Below are 24178 nucleotides of genomic sequence, written 5' to 3'. Positions count from 1 at the left end.
CAATAACCAATTAACGAAATTAAACTTACCATAGCTTAAATTGTAGGTTTTTTAATTTACTACAACTTTCTATTAAAAAGTTTTTCTCTAAAATCAATATCCTAAGCTACAAAATTAAAAATCAATAAAAATTGCAAATTTAACAAATGAAAATCGCAATTAAAAAAAAAGCGCACAATATTTTTGGTTACATTTTAGTAGAAGTTATTCCTGGCTTCGTGCTTTACAACACTTGATAGGTTTCAAAAATTCCTGAATTATATCCTGAAATCGACCTATTTTTCACCCACAGCCTGGTGTATAAATAATTTACTTGGATGGAGCTATTGCAACAAGTTATACTTTAAAATGTGAAAAAATGCTGTATATTTACCGTAACACGTTTAAAAGATCCTATTATATTTGAATATAAAATGAATGAAGAAACTTTACCGCGTTGTACAGAGGTAAAAGATTTAGGCATCGCCTACAATAATTTATTATCTTTCGCTGGCCACATAAATAATATCACGAAGTCTGCAAACCGATTACTAGGGTTTATAATTAGACAACCCTTTAATTTTAGAAATATAGCAACTCTTAAAATTTTATACTATACTTTAGTAAGGGCAAAATTAGAATTTGAAAGTACATTGAATGTCCATTCAATGTACTTTCTAGTTAAGAATTAATGTACCGATCCATTGATTCAATGTACCGATACATTGAATCAATGTATCGGTACATTAATTCTTAACTAGAAAGTACATTGAATGAACGTACTAATTCATAGAAGTTAATGTTTTTGAGAATTATTTGATATATCTACTTACATTGCACCAACGATACTGATCTTTGGACGAAAATTAATGCTCCCCGTTTTTGAATCAATGTTTTTTTCATTATATTTACGTACTTTTTTGTTTCAGTGAATGTCATATTCATGTATATTGGTATATAACATACAAATAGTTAATAAGTATAATAAGTAAACAAAATGACGACTTAATATCTACAACAATATTACAAATATAGGTTGAAGCAACGATTTTTTTCCGATTCTCAAACTAATGTTAAGTATCTATAAGTTTAAAGAAAAAAAACATATATTTTTAATTAACACAAACAACTTTTTATAATGTAATTTGGAAAAAACTGAATAACTAAATATAACAGAAATTGATTCTTCTTAAAAAATATATAAAAATATATATATTTTTATATTATATAAAAAATGTATAACTGATATCGTGAAAATAAATACATCTATACCTCGTCCAATTTACTTACCGTTGCACGTCATCCGCGCCATAGCCTGTGACACGATACCAACACGAAATATTTAGGCGGTGGGTGTGTTCTTTTTTAGAATCAAAATGATTCTAAAGGGGAACACACCTAACGCCTAGATATTTCGTGTTGGTATCGTGTCACAGGCTATGGCGCGGATGACGTGCAACGGTAAGTAAATTTGACGAGGTATACAACAACATCTCCATAAATACAACATCTGTCTGGGATTCATTATTATCACCACCCATACAAAAAACTTTGATTTCAAAAATCTAATATGATCTTCGACTTCTTGCTGGGTCTTCCCGATGTAAGAATGATTACTGGAAATCTCTGATGGTATATTTTATTATATATTTGGTTGTCCATTATGATCTTTTTTTAACCATTTTATTAGTTCGTACAAAATATCGATGTAGAACCCAAAGAAGAACTGCATGTTAGCCATCTACAATTTATATTAATAATTATTATAAAAAAATAAATCTAAATAGTGAACATAGTTGTATTTTTGGGTATAACTTTTTTATAGAAATATTTTAATTTATCCTGAAAAAAATTGCTAGATGTTGAGATGTTTATTTTTACTTTGATATATACTACCGACTGCAAGAGTTAATAATATTTTTCAATTATTTACGGTTTAATCACATAAAGATTTAATTTACTAATCTTTTATAAGATTATACCATTTAGAAATATTTTAAAATTGTTCCTATTTTCTTTTACCTATGTGTCGAATTAGCTTTTGAAAAAATTTACAGAGAACAAAAATTAATTAATACTAGATATGCAGGATTGAATAATGAAATAGGTACTTACATTCCGTAATGTCTTCATGGGTAATCTTTTCAAATAAAAATGTATTTGTTTTATCCTTGATATGACTTTCACACCGAAGAAAGGAGATAATTCTTTCGAAATTGCTGTCCCATCCATCAATAAGTCCATTTCCATTTCCAAATGCCACTCCAAAGTCCATATCAATCTGCAAAAGTGGAAATAAAAGTACAACTTTTTTTATAGAAATCCAACGAAATAATTTATATATAAATAAATCATCAATATTGGCAATATTATTTTAAAGTCGTCTACTTTAAAATGTATAATACGTGTCTGAATTGCCGATATAAATGAGTCAGATTAAATAAATTATTTGAAGAATTTTTACTAATCAACAGTGGCGGCTCGTCAGAGGAGGCAAGGGAGGCTCAGCCTCCCCATAAATTTTTTACACACTCTATACTGTTTTGTTTATCATGAATCGCGAAAACAACAATTACTCTCGCTATTATACAACGTGTAAATTCCATATTATCACTAATTATCCATACGTACGGAGCATTAGCATTAGAACGCATGATCGCGTCTCAGTTTTATTACATATTATTGTAGGCAGGACCCTGGGTTATCCCGAGATGCACGAACGGAGCCGAGAAGCCCAGCTTTCTCCGTTGCTAATGCTCCGTGCAGCGCAGCAGGCGTTTAAGGAGACCCGGTCTCCTAACAGTGGCATCTACGGCGCCATCACACGCTGCCCGGAGATATACCAAGGGAGGCAGTGGGGTGTATTCTGTAACACTTCCGTTAAATTTTAGTGGCCTCTAAAATTTTAGCGCCCGCTAAAAATATTTTGGTATTCTGTAAATCATACATCCGTTAAAATCATAACCTAAACCGTTAAAACTCCCTCTAAATAAAAATATTTTAGAGGATGTCAAAACGTACCCGCTAAATTTTTAGCAGTCCGTTAAATGTGGTTTGATTATTTTTGTTGGGTTATGTTTGTATGAATAGTACTTTGTTATTCTTGTATTATACTGGAGATAAATATTTAAAAATGGAAAATGGCTTTTTATAATGTATTTGGTGAAGAAGTACTTAATAAATAATAATGAAAGGTAAGTCTCATTTTTACTTTACAATTGACACACTACACCTATAAGTAACAAAATTCAAATGTTTGTTTCTTTTTGTAGAGCTGATTTCAGATTACAACATAAACACAAAGTAAATAATTGACCTGAAAGTAAATAACTACAATTACCATTTCAAAGGAAGTAGGTAATACCTACCTAAGTACCTAGAAATGTTATAGAAAAAGTGTTGGAAGTCAAAGATGTTTGTCAAAGCAATTAAATCCAATTAATGCAGGTAAAATTATTTAAAGTTATTGTGGAACATTACAAAACGTACCAAATAATTACAAAGGTAAAGTTTCAGAAGGTTTATAACCAGATGCAGATTAATAAGATGACCTTAATGTTATTGAAAATAGACCATTTGACCAAAATTAGTGTCGAAGGGGAGAAGAAAAAATAAGATATGCATTTTTTCAGCAATATTTTAATGTATAACTTTATAAATAAAAATGTTTAATTGGAAAATATGAGTTTTACTAAAAAATAATTAAATATAATAAGTATTATTTTCTAGGAAACTGTCATTTTCTTCTTCTTCTTAAGGTTTTTGGCCTCTAGCAGTCAGTTTTCGGTCAATTTCTAGGTTAAAAGTAGTTCAAAACGATCAACGTGCGACGTTGCCGTATTTGTTCCAAAACCTTTTAGAGGATTCCTCTAAAATAATATTATTTTAGCGGTCCTCTATAATATGTGTTTACAGAATGACAATCTAACCGAAAAGTTTTAGAGGACCGTTAAAAGTTAAATTTTAGAGGCCTCTTAAATTTAACGGAAATGTTACAGAATACACCCCAGTGTAGCTTCTCAGCTCCGTTGGGTGGTTGGGTGCGTCTCGGGACAACGAATTTTAGGGTCCTGACTAAAAATAATGAAAAATCTAAAAGTGCGAATTTTGTTATGAAATTTGGTATGTGGGGTTATAATAATATTTTGAACAACTTGCTCAAATAACTTTTTCGATATCTCTAACTCAAAGCAAAATATCGGTAATTTATCGTGTTTTTGAATTCGCAGTAGGCCGCGTTTAGAATTAAAAGAATTCAGTTGAGTATCTTAAAAAATTTGAAGCTTCATTATGTATGGACTGCAAAACTTCAAATCTGTATTTATTTTGATATGCATAGGTATCTATTTACAAATAGATGGAATTGTTAACAAATAAACGACACAAACTTTGGTATTAAACTTTTACTATTAGACTGACTATTTTTAAAATGATGATATCATGAAATTATGAATCAGGATGATATTATGAAATGTAAATAAAAAATGGTCAAAAGATGGGGCCTTAAATTACATTTTTTGGCGCATTTTTTTGCATTTTGCTAGTGCAAATTTGTCTAGATATTTTACAGTTAGGTATAGCCTCCCCTATTGTAAAAATCACGAGCCGCCACTGCTAATCAACAACATTTTTGTTTATTTTAGTATTATTTTGTATTTTGACAACGACACCCGACTTGGGCTTCGAAACGTTAATAAAATCATTTTGGTAAAATTGTGGCTTATTTCCCATTTGAAAATAGTTAATTTATAAATAGTTAAAAATATATCTAAATACATACCTTGGAAAAATCAACCAAATAACTAGTGCCAAACACAGCTCCTCAGAGTCTGCAGGGTGACTGTCTGCTAGGAGGCTGCAACTGTTGTCACGTGATTTATTTACACCAATAAAAACACTTATAGAGTTTTAAGAAATGTATCGGCTTATGTACAAGATTATTGCTACAATGTATTGATCATTGATTCAGGTATATTACATTAATACAATGATTGCGTTACATCAAAACAATGTATCGAGCTATTAATCAAAGTCGAAAACATTGATTTAATGTTTCGAAAACATTTATTCAATAAACGAGTTCATAATTTAAAGAACAGTGTACATTAGTGCAACGTTTTATATTCATTAATTTAATCGCATAATCCTGATGTATAGTTTCATATATACAATGAACAAATTATTAGTATTATGAAAAAAGTCATTGGATAGATAAAACGATTCATTGGATTAATGATTCTATTCATTATTTTTTAATGAATAGAATTACATTGTAATAATGAATATGATCATTACTTAATGACTATGTGTTTATAGTATTAACGAAATTTTCATTGAATCAATGTAAAAAAAAGTCAATGATTGGCGTTCATTGGTACTATGTACAATATTTTTTTCAGTGCAGATAGACAACGACCCATCTAGGCATCTAGGGCCATGATACCAAAAACAGAAGAAGAAGTCAGAATTGATACTAGTGGATATTTTACTTTTTACTTTACCCTTGTATCTAAGAGTACACCTACACCTAATAATATCATCATAATAGGCACTTAAGGACATCAAAACTAGAACCATTCGCTTAGTATCAAGAAATTTCTAGTTCCTAAAGAAAGAAAATATAAAGTAAGTCAAAAACCTATTTTCATATTACTTATTGTATTATATCGTAGTGAAATTAAATTCTATCATAAGACGTGCGAGTTTTTAATTGGTTACAAAAACCACGGACTAGCTTGGTTGAAATAATTTGATTTCCTTGGTGAAAATAATAGATTAAACCATTCATTGTTACCTAATTTTTTGGTTGAATGGTCTTCGAAGATTAGACTAAACTTTTACACTTTTACTTTAGATTTGAGTTATTTAATCAGTCGTTGATTGGTTCTTATCTGGGAAGGACAAGGATGTTCCGGTTGTCTGTTTGTTTCTGTTTGTGTATTTTTAACGTCAAATCTACAGGTAAGGAAATATATCTACATAAAAGTTTTTTTTCTTTCTGGTGAATTTTGCAGTGCTACTTAAAATATTGCTCCTGCAAAAAAATATACAAGGAAAAAGTTGCGTTTTTTAATTTAAAATAATATTTGACTAGTTAGAAATTGAAAATTTAATCTTTGTTGTTTAAAAAATAACAATAATTGGGAAAAAAGTGCAAAACATGGAATTTTTCCTTTAAATTTGTTCAACCCCTTAAATATATCTACTATTAGCATTATCAGCATCCAACCAATTTACGTCCACTGCTGGACATAGGTCACCCCCAATTGTTTCCACACTTCACGGTTTTGTGCTGATTGTTGCCAGTTTTTACTAATCGCCCTGATATCTATCATCTGTCCATCGTATAATAGGCGGCCTTCCTCAACTGCGTTTTGTTTTCTATTGGTCTCCATTCAATTAGCTTTCCTGTCCATCTTGAATACTTCAGCCTGGTGACGTGTCCTGTCCAGTTCAATTTGAGCTTGGTGACACATTCTATAACACCCGTGATACCGGTTCTTTGTCTGAAATCTTCATTTCTTATTTTACCCACCCCGTAGAGTTACGTCCAGTATGGATCTTTCCATACGCCTTTGAGCAACCCTCATTTTGAGCAGTGTCTCTGCTCCATATGTCAACTAATCGGTATCTCTCTCGTTCCATCCCTCCTTGTGGAGTATTGGGCGCTTATGCGTTTCTTGGCCAAAAGTGTAAGATTGCTGTCTGACCGGGACAGCGCCTCTTCTTTTGTTTTTATTCTCTGGATAAATTGTGAACTACTTTTTGACTTCGCCCCATCTTAGTCCAATTTTTTCGTGTTCTATCGTTGTTGTTCTTTTCCAGCTGTTGTCTGGTCTGCCTCTCTTTCTTTTCCTCTCTGGTTGGTATTCAAGTGCTTGTCTTTCCTCAAAGTGTGTCCGATCCATTTCCATTTTTTTTCTTGACTGTAGTAGATATGTTGGTTTGCTTTGTCCTTTCCCATAGTTCTGTATTAGTTATTTTGTTTGGCCAGTATATTTTCAGGATTTTTCTTAGAGATTTGTTTACAAATGTTTGTAGTTTTTTAGTTTCGTCTTGTTTCCATGTTTCTGTTCCATAGAGTAGTATACTTTTAATGCAACTATTAAAGATTTTAATTTCTGTTGTTTCCGATATTTCGTTTGTTTGCCAAATTCTCTCTTGCCAAATTGCCAGGCTCTCCTAGTTGACCGATGTCAATTTTTCAAAGTGAGATTGAAAGCTTAAAAAGTTGGATTTATAGTTTGACGTAGCGTAGACGTAGACGTAACGTAGACGCACTGGAAAAGTTCAACACCGAGTTTTGTGTACTCTTGTTTATAAATGAACGCAAGCGCCTGACAGAACGTAAGAGAAACGTAACGTAACGGAAGAGTTCACCAACTTTCATCTTTTACAGTGCGTTTCTTATGTCTGACCAATCAAAATCAAGAATTTTGTTCTGTCACCCAAAGCCCAAAGTGGACACGCCCTCATCCATTTTGTAAGGTTGTAACGGGTAGTTCTTTCAGGACGACAGACTCAGTAAAACACAGGTTGAAAACAAAGCAAATTTATTAACTCTAAATTATAACAATATAACGCAAAATAATAATTTGATATTTTATCCCGTTCCAGCGAAGTCTTCCTCCGGATGGGCGTCTGTAACAGAAGAACCAAAATTAACAGAGGTATTCAAATATATTATATCTATCGGGGCTCGCTCAATACGCTTGCCTCCGTTGAATTACGAGTCGCACATTACCTCACTTCGGTACACCGTGCGTCTCGTCTCGAGTTGGCCTGCCTGAGTTTACGAATCACCTCACGAACGGTGCACGTCGCGATTCAGGTTGGCCGGCCTCGCTCACTTCGCTTGGCTGGTTATGGAGCCCAGAACGGTCGTTCAGGACTGCCGGATCGTCGCTTACGATGCTCTTAAATATCCCTCTGGCGGCGTTGGTTCGGAGAGGTGGAACTTAGTGGGGGCACCTGCGCGATTTGAGAGAATCGCACGGTTCCGAGTGTCGATGTTTGGACGGAGCGTCAGCCTATCATTACACCCCCTCTTCTTCGAAAAAAAAAAAAGAAGTAACATACCTTTTTTTTTTGGCGTCTATAGTCGTTTGATTCCATCTATCCCTCGTGGTATCTTTATTACAATTTTTCTCCCGTTATTGCATGAAATTCTGTATCTTTTGGTCCCTCCTTCAATTAGTCGCTTTGGGACGACTTCCAATAGGTCAGAGTATTCTGCGGTTTGAGGTTCTCCTGGAGTGGATGCGGCTTGGGCTTCGAGCCCCGTTGGTGTATCTGGGGCCGCCGGGGATTCGAGGACACTCTGCTTCCTTGGCGGGGATGGCGGCGTTCCAAATAGTTCGTGGAATCTCTTTAACATCCGTTCCGCGTCTTTCCCTGGTGTCACGGGCAGACCGGGTCTCTCTGGCGTTCCTAGGGGGGTCATCTGTTCAGGAATTTCTAGAATATCTTCCATGGTGGATGTGGACGAACTAAATTCTGAATGCTAATATTGCTGCTTATATAGTGATTTCCTTTGGTGGGGATGGGATTTCTGTCGAGACGTCTTCCCCCACCCATGGCTTTAAATCTTTCACATGCGCCGTTATCTGCTTACGGCTGTTGCTGTCGGCAAATTTCAGTTTTACGATTACTGGCGATATCACGGATGTTACTGTGTATGGTCCTGAGTACTTTGGCGCTAACTTGCTGGTGAACGCTGCGCTAGCCGATGATAGATAGTGTTCCTTTTTCATGACACGGTCTCCTGGATGTGGCCGCCAGTTTCTTCGCCTTAAATCGTAATGTTTCTTTTGGTCCTCGAAAGCGTGTTCCATGTGTACTTTTGCCAATTCCCTCAACGCTTCTAACTTGCTTAAGTTTTCTGCGTACCCCTGTATACCCTGGTCATTTGTCACATCTGTTGTATCTAATTCTCTTCCAAAATTGAGAAGCGCTGGTGAAAATCCTGTCGAATCATGTTTTGACGAATTTATGGCATAGCAGAATTCTGGTATGAATTTGTCCCAGTCTTTATGGTTATCCTCCACGTAAGTAGCTATCATTGTTTTCAGTACCTTGTTTGTTCGTTCTACTGGATTGCATTGAGGCGAGTATGGTGGTGTCAGAATGTGATCTATATTGTATGACTTCATGAATGCCCTAAAGCTGCTACTTGTGAACTGCGCGCCGTTGTCCGAGATGATTTTCTTTGGGATTCCGAATTGCATAATTACTTTTGATCGTAGAAAGTCGATGAGGGAGTTCGTAGAAGCTGCTTTTATTGGTTGGGCGACGACCCATTTAGTGAACCGGTCTTGCACGACTATCAGGAAAGCGTTTCCCTTTGTAGATCTTGGGAATGGTCCCACTAAATCGATTGAGACAGTATGCCAAGGCTTTTCTACAGCTGACGGTTGCATTTTCCCGGCTGGTTGCATTTGAGACGGTTTATATTGAAGGCACTTCGTACAGGTTCTAACGTAGTCTGCAATTTGTTTGAACATCTTAGGCCAGTAGTACTTCTGCGCTATCCGGCAAATTGTTTTTGCAATTCCTAAATGGCCTGCTGTGGTTGAGTCGTGATTTTCTTTCAAAATCTCTTTCCTTTTATAACTTGGTACGCATAATTTCCATGGGATGTTAAATTCTGGGTCGGCTAAATTGCGGCTGCTCCAAATGTGTTTATATAGTTTCTCGTTTGATATCTGTAAATCCGGGAAATTACCTGGGTTTTGGAGCACATTCCTATATAAATTATCGTACCAATCGCATGATTCTAGTTCCGATGCTAACAACTCCAGCTCTGGTTCCTCATTAAGGGTTTCTTGTGGTTGCCGTGATAAAGCATCTGCTACCTTGTTCAGAACTCCCTTTCTATATATGACTTCGAAATCGTACTGCTGCAGTTCTAAACTCCATCTGGCTAATCGACCTGACGGGTTTTTGAGATTCTTCAGCCATTTGAGAGATTGGTGATCCGATATAACCTTGAAGTTGTACCCTTCTATGTATGGCTTCATTTGCTTTATCCCGTACACTATGGATAGACATTCTTTTTCCGTTGTGGAATATTTTGTCTCGGCTGGTGTGAGGGTTCGACTAGCGTATGCGATTACCTTATCTTGGCCGTCGTATTTTTGTGTTAGCGCAACTCCAAGTCCGCAGTTTGATGCATCTGTTTGTAGGTAGAATGTTTTTGAGAAATCGGGACACGCTAATACTGGAGCCGTCGTAAGTTTCGCTTTGAGTTCCTTAAACGCGTTTTCCTGCTTATCCGTCCATTTCCATCTTATCTTCTTCTTTAGAAGCATGTTTAGTGGTCCTGCTATTGTCGAATAATTCTCTATGAATCGCCGATACCATGAGGTTATTCCTAAAAAGCGACGGAGCTGACGTGCATTTCTCGGTGGTGCAAGTTCGGTTATAGCGCTGGTCTTCTCCGGGTCAGTTTTTATTCCTTCTGCTCCCACAACGTGTCCTAAATATTTGAGTTCTGGCTGGCAGAATGTACATTTTTCGAAGTTAAGTTGTAACCTGGCTTCTTTTAGTCTTCGGAAGACCTCTTGTAGGTGATATAAATGCTCTTGGAATGTCTTCGATATTACCACGATATCATCCAAGTATGCGAACGCGAATTCTACATCGGGCGGTATTACTTTGTCTAGCAGTCGTTGGAAAGTTGCTCCGGCGGAGTGCAGTCCGAACGGGGTAGTTCTGAATTGGAAATGACCTTTTCCGGGTACGCTAAATGCTGTCACTGGGCGGCTTGTTTCTTCCAGGGGTATTTGAAAATATCCCTGCTTCAAATCGAGAGTTGAGATGAAATTTGCTTCCTTAAGTCTATCCAAAATTTCTGATATCCGCGGTAACGGATACGCGTCCTTTTCTGATAGTTCGTTGACTTTTCTAAAGTCAATGCAAAATCTGTACGAGTTATCTTTTTTTTTAACTAGTACAATCGGTGAACTCCAACCACTTGCAGAGGGTTCGATAGTTCCTTCTTTCAACATTTTATCCACCTCTTGGTTGATGATCTGCAACATTGCGGGATTTTGCCGCCTATACGGCTGTTTGACGGGATCGCACCTTTTCTTCAATTTTATTTCGTGCTTTATTAAGTTGGTGGGACCTGTTAACTTCTCGAATTCCCTAAGCTCTCTTCTTAGGAACCTTTCTATCTCTGTATTTTGGGTGGAGTCTTTTAAAATGTTACATGTTTCCTCTTGATGTTGTTCGTACTGTTTGGATGTATCCCTATCGAACTTAAGTTCGATCGAATGTTCCCTGAGGAATTCCACTCCTAGTATTGCATCTTCCGTTAACCCTGGCATTATTATAAATGTTTGTCTTGTTTGTAAATTATCGATCTCGCAGTCAATTGTTAATTTCTGGTTGAGCTCCATTGAAGATCCGTTTGCTAGTCTAGTTCTTCCGTTATAGCTATGTAGGGAGTGTTTGAATATCTGCGCTATTCTATCTCCGGCGTAATTTTGGGTGGTCCCTGTGTCAATTAATGCTTTGTAGGAACTTTGTCCGATTTTCAGTGATGCGAATAGTCGCATGTCGTTTCCTGCTTGTTGTGTAACGGCTAGAACGAGCGGAGTCGAATCTTGCTCCTCAGACTGGGACGACTCCTTGTTTCTCCAGTCTGTTATTCGTTTCCCTGACGTCTGGAACAGCAGTCACTGCTGTAGACCCCTTCTTTGCCGCATCGCGAACAAAACTTTTTCCATGGGTTTTTACAATTCCTACGGAAGTGACCTGTCATCTTGCACCGGAAGCATGTCCTTTTGGCATCGTATTCTGTAGGGTCTGTACGTCTCCAATTTCCGTGAAAATTTTTATTTTCTCGGGTCCTTTCGTCTTCCAAAGTTTCGTACTCTTGGGCCAATTCTTGCAATCCCGATAAGTCTTCGAAATCCCGGCGGCGAGCGTAGAGCTTATATTCTGGCAGCATATTTTTATATATCCTGTCGAGTTCTTGGTTTCTTGACAAAGATCCCTCTCGTCTGATCAATGTTTGAATATCCGTGATGTATCTATCCACTGGTTCGTTTTTCCTTTGCTTCCTGTTTCTGATTTGCTCCTCTAGCTGTAGCAAATATTCTCTAGGATAAAAAGCTTTCTTAAAATCTTTGACGAAGTCCGTCCATGAATCCCAATTTCTGTTGTTGTTTCGGTACCATGACAATGCGTGGTCTCCTAACAATTCTGGTAATGCTTTTAGCAGATCTTGCTTATCGACCTCGTAGGCTAGGCTTAATTCATCTATCCTTTCTATGAAGTCTACTGCATCCGAATGTTTCTTGTCGAAGTGTGTGTTCCACCTCCGCACTTGATTTAGCAAATCTGATTGCCTCATTTGTTTTGTCATTGTTAAGTCTTGTAATTGGTTTCTGATTAATGAAATTTCTTGGGTCAGTGTTTCTGGTTCGGCTTCCTTGGAAGTATTGCTTTTTGGGATTGTTCCTGTCGCTTCCCCGCGATCCTTATAAAAGGTTCTGAGTCTTAATCTTAACTCGTCGACGGTTCCTTTGGAATCCAACCCGCATCTTTCGGCGTCGCGCTGTAATTCCTCTTTGGAAAGACGATTTATCCATGACGTACCCGTCGTGGCACCTGATACTGAGTCTGTGTCTTTCTCTGTCGGCATTTTTGTTATTATCTGGGCGTCGAATAACGACGTTTACTTGCGTATATTTCGACTTTTGCTCGGGCGCCAAATTTGTAACGGGTAGTTCTTTCAGGACGACAGACTCAGTAAAACACAGGTTGAAAACAAAGCAAATTTATTAACTCTAAATTATAACAATATAACGCAAAATAATAATTTGATATTTTATCCCGTTCCAGCGAAGTCTTCCTCCGGATGGGCGTCTGTAACAGAAGAACCAAAATTAACAGAGGTATTCAAATATATTATATCTATCGGGGCTCGCTCAATACGCTTGCCTCCGTTGAATTACGAGTCGCACATTACCTCACTTCGGTACACCGTGCGTCTCGTCTCGAGTTGGCCTGCCTGAGTTTACGAATCACCTCACGAACGGTGCACGTCGCGATTCAGGTTGGCCGGCCTCGCTCACTTCGCTTGGCTGGTTATGGAGCCCAGAACGGTCGTTCAGGACTGCCGGATCGTCGCTTACGATGCTCTTAAATATCCCTCTGGCGGCGTTGGTTCGGAGAGGTGGAACTTAGTGGGGGCACCTGCGCGATTTGAGAGAATCGCACGGTTCCGAGTGTCGATGTTTGGACGGAGCGTCAGCCTATCATTACAAGGTTAAGGTGTTTATTAACATATTCGATTTTTGTTAATTATTTGTTACAATTAAGTTATTAATTTAATAAAAATATATCATGGTGTAGTTTCAATATTTCAGATAAATATGAGTTGTTTATTAGTCTAATTCTGGGTTATCCACACATATACGATAGATAAATCCAATAAACATTAAACATTTTAAAGAGTAGGAAATGAAACAAAATAGTTGGAAATACCACGACACTAAGGAGCATACCTTCGTGTATTTCCGAATCCATGTAACACCAAAACGGATCGGATACCTATATATTATAATAAATAATAGTATAAATGAATAAACACAAAGTTTGTTTACGGTTCGTATAATGTAGGTATAATTCATAATTTAAGTATAGCATAGGCTATGTTGTTGAATTAAGTCATTCTTTCTACTCATGCGCAAAAATTCCGCTACGTCGAATTATAAATTGGCATATTGGGTGCGTTCGGACGACCATAGCGGCTGGCTGTCAGCAGAAATCGGCTGAGTGGTTGAATCCAGCCGTGATAGGGAAAGCTTAGTAAATCTCTCAGCGGCTGGCTTCCAGCGGTGACGTCTGACAGCTACTGCTGGCTCAGCTGTCCAGCCGCTGTGGTCGTCCGAACTCACCCATTATTTTCTTACGTTTCCAGTCCGTTTCTTCCGTCTCCGTTACGTCTACGTCTACGCTACGTCAAACTATAAATCCAACTTAGACTTTCTTTATGTACCTATACAAATAATTTCGACTATTTGAAGTGTTTATTTTGAGCCCAGCATGATTTTTCAAGTTTGCAATTTTTTTGTGGACCCTCAACGGAGTAATCAGAATGATTCTAAGCTAAGGTGGTACAACTACTGGCGGGTCCTTGGAGGGTATGGATGTAAGGAGGGTGTTAAGCGTATAGAGCTCAAAATGCATATCCCAATGGGGGAGGGGGTTATACCCCCAAAACCCCCGGTTACGCCACTGCGGACCCTGGATTGCAAAATTAATATGCAAAAACTGTTGAGTCGGTACTAGCGAAATTTAGCACACGTCTCAGTTGTATTCTAGGTGGAATATAAAGGCTATAGGTCATGTATAAGGGGTCGAAAAGATTTAAAGAAGAAATTCCATTTTTTACACTATTTTCCCAATTATTGCTATTTTTTAAACAATAAACATTAAATTTTCAACGATACTTTTACCTTCTACAATTATTTTTACATGCCTAAGGTGTAAAAGCAAAAATTATCGATTTTTTCCAATTTTGTTAAATAACAATTATGCATAAAAAATAGACTCCTATGAAAATATTTGTTAAAAATATAAATATGATCATGTATGTAACTAAATGTAGAATATGTATAAGAAAAACGAAAAAAGGAACTGAAATAGGTACCTACTCAAAGAAAAAGGTTAAAATATTTTCAATAATTTTAACAGATAGAGACTTAATATATTTCTTATTTTTTTAGAGCTAGAATGTGATGTAACACAAAGAACTACGTGTGATGCTGAAAATAATACCAGTTTATTTGCAAATTTAAAAACGGGTAAGTAAAAATTAACTTTTCCTGAAATATGTAGTGTATATTGCCTACTACGTAGGAGAGGACAAAACATAATACAATGTTGCCAATTCAAATTATATAATATCATTAGGCTTTTATGAAAGATGAAAACAATACATTCAAAAGCTGAATGAAATACCCACCAGGAAACTATAACAAGCTGAGACGGAACAAGGATTTATTAAATTATAGATAGGAGATAGGTATGTTCCAGAAAAAGAATAGAATCAAGAAACTAGATGAACTAAGTAGGTACCTACTACAAAACACAGAAAACGCACAGATCAAGCCTTAAAAATGCTCACGTCCAATGAACTCTTGGTTAATCATAACATTGCCATTGTACCTTTTATTAAAAATTATGTCAAATCAAATCATTCAAATCTAAAAATAAAAAGGAAGTACTTAGGTACTTAAAAATCAATTAGTAACAAATCAGTTCCGCCTTCTCTACAGTAACGATTTAAAATAATAGTAGGTAGGTACAGTAGTCCTGGTGGGATGATACAATTAGTACCGCCTATTATTATTATTGATATCGTCTGTTACTACCAAGTTAGGAAATGAATTTATGATTTTGCACAACTAATATAGTAACTTAATAGTAATCACACTAATGACCCAGAAATGTGACGTGCTCCACAGGAGTACCTAAGTGGAACCGTGAATTTAAGTAGTTCCTGTTTGAAGTGCATTGACCAAAAAATATGTCAAATCTAACTTATTTTTTGCAAAATTACTGAAGATACATTAAAACTGCTACACAAACATATGAGTGAATCATAGATACCTTCCAATTCTATTTTATTATTTTTATTTTTGCGGTCCATGGATTACTGTACAGTACTGGTGTGGGGTAAGTGGTAACCTATTTTTACTATCAGAGTGTAAGCAAATTTGCCGGGGTAAGAGTAAGAGTAAATGGTTAGGCTTAATGTATATGCTACAAAATATTTATTTGTACCTACCTACATTTTACAATACAATTCAACCACAAACCAATCAGGAACTTAAGGGGATGGGGATGGGTATTTTCGGCTGCAATGGTATTTAAATGGGGATTCATTTTTTTCGAATCCTGAGAAAACTAATAAGTATTTTTGAAAAATTTAAACGCAGAATGAAACTTCTATAATGTTTATTTTAATAAGTTACATGGGTGAAAAACTAAGAGAAAATGTAGTGTGATTTTTAATTTCAAATATCTCATTTAAAAGGTACTTTTTATATATTCTAAGGTACTTTCGGCCCTCGATAATAACTTAGTCTTTCATTCTGCGTTTAAATGTTTTAAAAATATTTATTAGTTTTTTCAGGATTTTAAAAAATCACCACATGTCCGTGGTGATATTTTCCAAATCGAACATTCGGTATCTTTGTCATACAACGCACTGAGTCAAATAGAATATGATGACAAGACAGTGACAGTTTTAAATATTTGACATGGCCTCAGGAATATTTTGAGTTGTTGATTAAATAATATTAATAGGGTATTTGATAAATAATTGATTTAAGACGTGAACTTAATAAAAAGATATTTATTGTTTATTATTTATGGAAGATTCAAGAAGAGAATACATCAGAATATATTATGTGACCCAAGTATTTTGTTGTTAAAGATGTTCAAAATTGTAAGCGTTCCATAGTAAAAATATATTATTAAAAAATCACCATAACACTTTTCCTCTTTTCTAGATTGAGTAGATATTAGTTTTTGTTGTACATATAAATTATTACAATCACTGAATACATAGTTAGTGAAAAAATTATCACATTTATTAACTGAATTGGTCATTTTCAATTATAAAAATTTGTAACAGTTATCTAAGAACATTCAAAAGCCATCTCTTTAAAGTTAATGATGACATTGTCAAGTAGAATGACATTCTATTAGTAATGTTTACATATCAATACCAGTGTGAATTTTACTACACGTAATTTGACGTGTAAAGATAGAAAAGTAGGGATAGCCGTAAAATATTTGCGAATTATGTACCGATGGCCTTAATTTCTTCATCCAATTCCTCCACTTCACACTTCATCTATAATAGAATTACTTACCTAAATTGCTTTGTTTCTCTTCAATACTGTCGCCATCACTACTGTCTTCTTCAAATAAGGATCTCTTTTTTCTCGACTTTTTCTGATTATTTTTATTTTTACTTCGAATATTCTCTTTTTCTGATTCGTCATCTTTGGTACTATTATCCTTAGCTGTTTTTTAAATAAAAAATATTTTTCATTTTGATGGGTTTTTCAAGCCGCTAGTTTTAGAATTTTTACAGCTTATAGACCAGGGCATTTAGCACAAAATAAATATCTTTTTAAATACATCACCCAGAGACTTGCAACTTTTTGCATTGTTTTTTTTTGTGTGCTCAATGCCCACAAACCCTCCAAATTCCAGAAGACAACATGCCTTAGCAGTGACCTTGGACATCAGGTGATTCGGGGATAGGTTCTGATGGCGTATTGGTATTCAGCGACCCCAAAAACTGCCTAGTAATCTATTTTCATGCATTCAAGGCTGAAAACCTCCGAAACTACAGAAAATGACGTGCCTTAGGAGTAACCGTGGGCACCAGCTGCTCAGTGAGTCAGTTCTGATGGCGTATTAGTGCTCAGCAGTAACCCCGAAAACCCCTCGTGTAATCTTCTTGCATCAATATAGTGCCAAAATACCTCGAAACGCCAGAAGTTGACGTGACCATGGACATCAGACGCGTCGGGTGTCGGTTCTGATGGCGTATTCGTTCTCAGCAACTCCAAAAACCGTCCGAGTAATCTATTTGCATCAATTTAATGCCGAAAACCCTTGAACCTTCAGAAGATGACGTGTCATAGCAGTGACTCTGGGCACCCGGTGATCCGCAGGTCGGTTTTGATGGCGTATTCGTGTTCAGCGACTCCAAAAATTTCCAAGTTGTACCTTGCATCAATTTAGTGCCGAGAAACCTCGAACCTCAGATGACGTGCCTTAGCAGTGACCCTGGGCACCCACCTGGTGCTGCGTAGGTGTCACCTGTGATGGCGTAATCGTATTCAGCGGCCTCAAAACCCCCGAGTAACAAAATATGACCCTTTATATGCTTATTTTGACAAGTTTATGCACTTTTGGACGCATTTTATGCACTTTAAAATACATCTACATATGCATTTCCACCCATTTTTCTATAGTAGACTTTTTCCTTACATCATACTAGCAACTGGGACTGTGATCACTTCCGCCCAGATTCTTTTTATTCCGTTGGTAGTTTTTAGTGTTTGTTCTATTTGCTCCAGAAGCAACTCTTCAAACATTTTCTGTCGATGGTCTGAAGATGTTAAGGCTCCGCCTTCAGACGCACTGACTTTATTTGCGACTGTGGTTGTTGTGAGTAGATACTACGACTGTTTGTAGCTGATCTGCTGCATTATCTGGATCCCGGGTATGAAAAAAAGTTTATTAATAGCAAGCTGAAAATTTGTTAATAGCTTAAGGGTGTCTAGTCGGACAAACTTTGATATATAGGAACACTGGAACAGGGGAAGTTTTAATTGTCGAACAAGTTAAAAATTTGGAACGGTCAGACCACGAAAACGTCACATGTACTTTGTCCGACAGAACTTCCAATTACTTTGTTACCCTTTCATTAAACTCTCATGCAAAAATCAGGCTGCTATTTACCACCAAATAACAAATGGGAATTATAATGAGTGGAACACGTAGAACATGTCAAATGACAGGAATTATGACAGGTGATAAATAGCAGTCTGATTTTTGCATGAGAGTTTAATGAAAGGGTAACAAATCAATTGGAAGTTCTGTCGGACAAAATACATGTGACGTTTTCGTGGTCTCACCGTTCCAAATTTTTAACCTGTTCCACAATTAAAACTTCCCCTGTTCCAGTGTTCCCATATATCAAAGTTTGTCCGACTAGACAACCTTAAGCTATTAACAAATTTGCAGCTTGCTATTAATCAACTTTTTTTTCATACGCGGGATCCAGACCTAATAACATTGGTCCATAAATATAAGTAGTTACTTAGGAGATGAAATCCAAGTTGCCAGGGACAATCAAACTGCCGAATTACAAAGAAGAATCTCCTTTGCATAGGCTACATATGGAGCTTTTACAGACGAATATGTCTGTAAAAGCTCCATATACAGCCTATGCAAAGGAGATTCTTGAGATTCAACAGCAATATGCCAAATTATCTGAAAAAGAAAACGTTCGACCAATGTGTGCTTCCAGTCATGATTTACGGCGCCGAAACTCTATCGTTAACCCAGGCCACAGCATCCAAACTTAGAGTGGCCCAAAGAAGAACGGAACGGTTACTACTTGAACTGAGTCTCAGAGACAGAATTAGAAACGAGGAAATCAGAAGAACAGGCGTCACAGATGATAGAAAGAATAGCATGTAGCACGACTGAAGTGGAATTGGGAGGGCCATGTAGCCAGAATGAAGGACGGGAGGTGGATCCAAAAAATTACAGTGTGGAGACCACGAGCAGACTGAAGAAGTGGAAGTAAACTACCTACACCGTCATGGACAGACGTCGTCAAAAGAGTTGCTGGGAATTGGTTCCAGAAAGCCCAAGATCGACAAAACTGGAAGAAATTAGGGGACACCTATGTTCAACTTTGGATGCAGAAGGCTGGATGATGACAGGTTCATTTGCCTGGCGTTCTTGAAAAGTGAACCAATCTTTATATGGTTGTAGTTCATAACCATAACTTTCAATGGGTACCTATTACAATATGGAAAAATTCCGTGACTTTTGAAATCCATGTTTAACAATAACTGGATCTATATATTCCCAAATTTTTAAAATTATAGCAGCAAAAACGGATTTGAACACACTGAAATCCTGATCTAGAAATAAGATCAAGAATAGAATAGGCCAGAAAATCTTTCGAAAAAAAAAACAAAACACTGCTATGTGATTCTCAAATCAACCTCGAAATTCGACCACGTTTATCAAAATGCTACGTCTGGTCGACTCTTCTATGCAGGGTGAGTCATGAGGAACTGTACATACTCCGACCTCGTATAGAGACCCCTATGGGGAATAACAAATGACCATTAAAAAGTGTCTGCTCCCATTGTTTAATAATATACAGGGCGAGTTTCGCATTTTGACGGAAATTTGTATTCGTCATCATTTTTGAACGGTCAGATCGATGTGTCTATTATTTTGGACAATCGTTACACTATTACCACTTAATCAACTGATTTAGTCAAACTAGAAAAAAAATCAGGTCCGGCTTTAAAAAATTAGTTCGTTTTGGTCTTAGAAAAAATTTCACACTGTATACGCTTTTTGAAAACTCTAATATGAATTTTACAAATTAGACAAATAGGCCATTAAAATGGCATATTTATTTTTTCCCCACACGATTACTTAATTTTTTATAAAAAAATCATATTTGACTACGAATTAAAAGTTTGGTAAAGTGAACCATAGATTTAATAAAATTAACTTTTATTACAAAAATTAATTTTTTTTAAACAAATATTTAATTTATGTTACCACCCAATCAACTGATTTATTCAAACGAGAAAAAAATCAGGTCCGGCTTTAAAAAATTAGTTCGTTTGGGTCTAAGAAAAAATTTCACCCTGTATACTCTTTTTGAAAACTGTAATATGAATTTTACAAATTAGATAAATAGGCAATTAAAATGGCATATTTATTTTTTCCCCACACGATTACTTAATTTTTTTATTAAAAAATCAAATTTGTCAAAATCGCAATTTTACCATCAAAAAAAAATTAAACAGCGTTTTCCTTAAAATTAAAAGTTTCACCATTTTTTTTTCTATAACACGTCTAGATCTAGAACTCCCCATACACTTCTCTTTGGACTCTATAGTTTAGCCTAGACGTGATCAAATAGACAAATTTTAAATTTTTTCACTTAATTTTTGCGATTTAACTTTGCAATTCACGAATCTGCACCTTTTATTTTTTTAAATTCATAACTTTTACGAGAAGAAGACTAAAAGTCTACAACAATTTTTATAGTCTTCACAATAGTAAAAGATCTGTGCTGTAAAAATTTCAGAAAAAAAATATTAAAATGGAACAGAGTTGTAGCGAGTTACCGTGATTTCATTTTTTTTTTTTCATTTTTAGGTTAAAATTCCCATTTTGACAAATTTGATTTTTTAATAAAAAATTAAGTAATCGTGTGGGGAAAAAATAAATATGCCATTTTAATTGCCTATTTGTCTAATTTATATAATTCATATTAGAGTTTTCAAAAAGCGTATACAGGGTGAAATTTTTTCTAAGACCAAAACGAACTAATTTTTTAAATCCGGGCCTGATTTTTTCTAGTTTGAATAAATCAGTTGATTGGGTGGAAACATAAATCAAATATTTGTTTAAAAAAAATTAATTTTTGTAATAAAAGTTAATTTTTTTAATCTATGGTTCACTTTACCAAACTTTTAATTCATAGTCAAATTTAATTTTTTTATAAAAAATTAAGTAATCGTGTGGGGGAAAAAATAAATATGCCATTCTATTTACCTATTTGTCTTATTTGTAAAATTTATATTAGAGTTTTCAAAAAGCGTATACAGGGTGAAATTTTTTCTAAGACCAAAACGAACTAATTTTTTAAAGCCGGACCTGATTTTTTTCTAGTTTGACTAAATCAGTTGATTGGGTGGTAATAGTGTAACGATTGACCAAAATAAGAGACACATCGATCTGACCGTTCAAAAATTATGACGAATACAAATTTCTGTCAAAATGCGAAACTCGCCCTGTATATTATTAAACAATGGGAGCAGACACTTTTTAATGGTCATTTGTTATTCCCCATAGGAGCCTCTATACGAGGTAGGAGTATGTACAGTTCCTCATGACTCACCCTGTATGCAGTTGAGACATGGACCCTTAAAACATCAACCATAAATAAGTTAGAGGCCTTTGAAATGTGGATCTACCGGAGAATTCTTAAAATTTCATGGACATCGCATACCTTAAACGAAGAAGTGCTGCATATAATAGGCAAGGAACGAGAACTAAGAAAAACATCATATCCGGCCACATATCTACTGAGAAATAAGTACCAATATGCTCAACTTATAGTAAAACGAAAGATCCAGGGAAAGAGAAGACTAGGAAGGAAAAGACTATCGTTGCTAAGAAACATCCGACAATGGACAGGACTAAACTGAAGACAGATAAGAATTTGCAATTGTAATAGCCAATCTCCATTGAGGAGAAGGCACTTTAAGAAGAAGTTGTAGACTTGTTATAAAAAAGGTGTTATATTTATATTATTTATATATAATCAAGAGAAACTTCGAAAGACATTTGACTAGAATACGTATAAGATTTAACATTGAGTAACTTGTGACTTAAAATGAAAACAAAATTTTTCCGATCCTTTCAATTAAATTTCCCAGGTAAGATACAAATTACAAACGACGCGGCAACCCCGCGAGCTCTTCTTTCGATTTGACAGAACTCCTCCTCCTCTCACTCTCCTCCTCAGTGACTGTGATGCGCCGCTGTAGGTCGGTGAAGATTTGTGCCATGTTTTAAATATTTTATAATTTTCCAGTAACTTTTAATTAATTATTTTGATAGTATTTATTTAAAGTAAGAGTGTGCCATTATGCCGATTTTACGTTTAGTGTTCATTTTATTCGCCTCATTTATTCATGTTTCTCCCAAAGAGAACATTGGTAAGTTGTATACAGAAAATAAAACATTTGTTTAGTCTCTGATATAAGATATTATGCAGTGAATACACTTCCTACACTGAATTGCATAAAAATGTAAGTTTAGAATAACTTGGAGAATCATATTTCATGTATTGTTTGCAGTTATTGTTAAAATCAAGGTTTTTTACTTACTTAGTTTCCATAAAATTTACTATTTTAAGCTTGTTTTACAATAAAAATGTCTTGTCTTTGCAATTGACATCGCAAAAAATAAAGTGCAGGGAAATAAGTGCTCAGAAAAAGTGCTACATTTACATTTTCCCCACTTAAGTATATTCAATTTAGATAAGGTTGTCCCTCAAGTTCTGTAATGATTCGACATGTCGTAAAGTCTTATGATTAAATATTTTTCTTTTACCAACTTTATCTATTTCCTTCTTCCTTTATCTATTTCCTATCTCTATTTCCTTCCTAGATGTCCCATTTTTTGTTTTCGTCTCGTTTTCTGTTTCCAATTCTAAAAAAAATCAAGGGTTTTTTATATAGAATAATAATATGACCCCTTCTTTCACCCCTTCTCAATGGAATTTGCTTTATTTAGTCCTGTCGCCAGTGGGGGTACAACGGCCTCCTTAATTCAGATGGACTTACCCAAGTTTTTTTTATGTATTTTGACCCGTAGAACACGAATTTTTTGGGTAACAGTCATCCGGATGTCGATAAGATTGTTATAAACAAAGAACTTGAGGAATCACATAACAGCGATTTTTCGCAAAACAAAACATTTTTTTGTATTTTTTGGCTCATTCTAAGCAAAAAATGTTTTTACCAGTTTTTTCGTAGGATGCATAGTTTTCGACATAAGAGAGATTAAACTTTAAAAAAATCGAAAAATTGCAATTTTTGAACCCGAATAACTTTTGATTGAAAAATAAAATAGCAATTCTGCTTACCGCATTTGAAAGTTCAAGTCAAATTCTATCGGTTTTGATTACTTTCATTGCTAAAAATTAATTTGTTTATTGTTAAACAAAGCTATAAATACATAGTGATTGAATGATGTTTTCAATGCATTTCTCATTTGAAATCTAACGAGTAGGCGCGCATACAGACAATTTCTACGTAGATTACGTACATTACAACGCATGCATTGGGCACGGGAAACACTATGTGTTTATGGCTTTGTTTAACAAATAAAAACTTAATTTCTAGCAATGCAAATAATCAAAACCGATAGAATTTATATGCAGTAAGCAGAATTGCTATTTTATTTTTTAACCAAAAGTTATTCGGGTTAAAAAATTGCACTTTTTCGATTTTTTGAAAGTTCAACCGTGTTTTTGTCGAAAACTATGCATCCTACGAAAAACCTTGTAAAAACATTTTTTGCTTAGAATGACCCAAAAAATACAAAAAAATTTTGTTTTGTTTTGCGAAAAATCGCTGTTATGTGATTCCTCAAGTCCTTTGTTTATAACAATCTTATCGACATCCGGATCAACTGTTAGCCAAAAAATTCGTATTCTATGGGTCGAAATACATAAAAAAACTTGGGTAAGTCCATCTGAATTAAGGAGGCCGTTGTACCCCCCCTGGCGACAGGACTAATTGCACAAAAAGGGACACAACAAACTTAAAAAATTATCGTCCTATCAGTTTGCTATCATAAACTTTTCACAAAAATTATC

General features: G+C 35.4%; 1 protein-coding gene and 1 long non-coding RNA gene across 3 annotated transcripts in view; both read left to right on the top strand.

Annotated features, from left to right (window-relative positions):
* The first annotated feature begins 2455 nt into the window (after window positions 1–2455).
* On the top strand, window positions 2456–3659 carry LOC126886373 (uncharacterized). The gene is made up of 2 exons (XR_007698581.1): window positions 2456–3173; window positions 3252–3659. It is a non-coding gene; the product is annotated as an uncharacterized LOC126886373 (long non-coding RNA).
* A 2179-nt stretch (window positions 3660–5838) lies between these two features.
* Window positions 5839–24178, top strand: part of LOC114332014 (procollagen-lysine,2-oxoglutarate 5-dioxygenase) — a 117874-nt gene continuing 99534 nt past the window's right edge. The window contains exons 1-2 of one of the 2 annotated variants that reach the window (XM_028281714.2): window positions 5839–5940; window positions 14721–14798. In XM_028281714.2, the coding sequence (XP_028137515.2) occupies window positions 5886–5940; window positions 14721–14798 (133 nt within the window). In that variant the 5' untranslated portion in view covers window positions 5839–5885. Of the gene's footprint in view, window positions 5941–14720; window positions 14799–22308; window positions 22512–24178 lie in introns of those variants that run through there. The other variant, XM_028281722.2, reaches the window with a different exon arrangement.

The sequence above is a fragment of the Diabrotica virgifera genome, chromosome 6, assembly GCF_917563875.1.
Source record: "Diabrotica virgifera virgifera chromosome 6, PGI_DIABVI_V3a".
Taxonomy (NCBI): domain Eukaryota; kingdom Metazoa; phylum Arthropoda; class Insecta; order Coleoptera; family Chrysomelidae; genus Diabrotica; species Diabrotica virgifera.
This window is presented reverse-complemented; position numbering and strand designations above follow the sequence as displayed.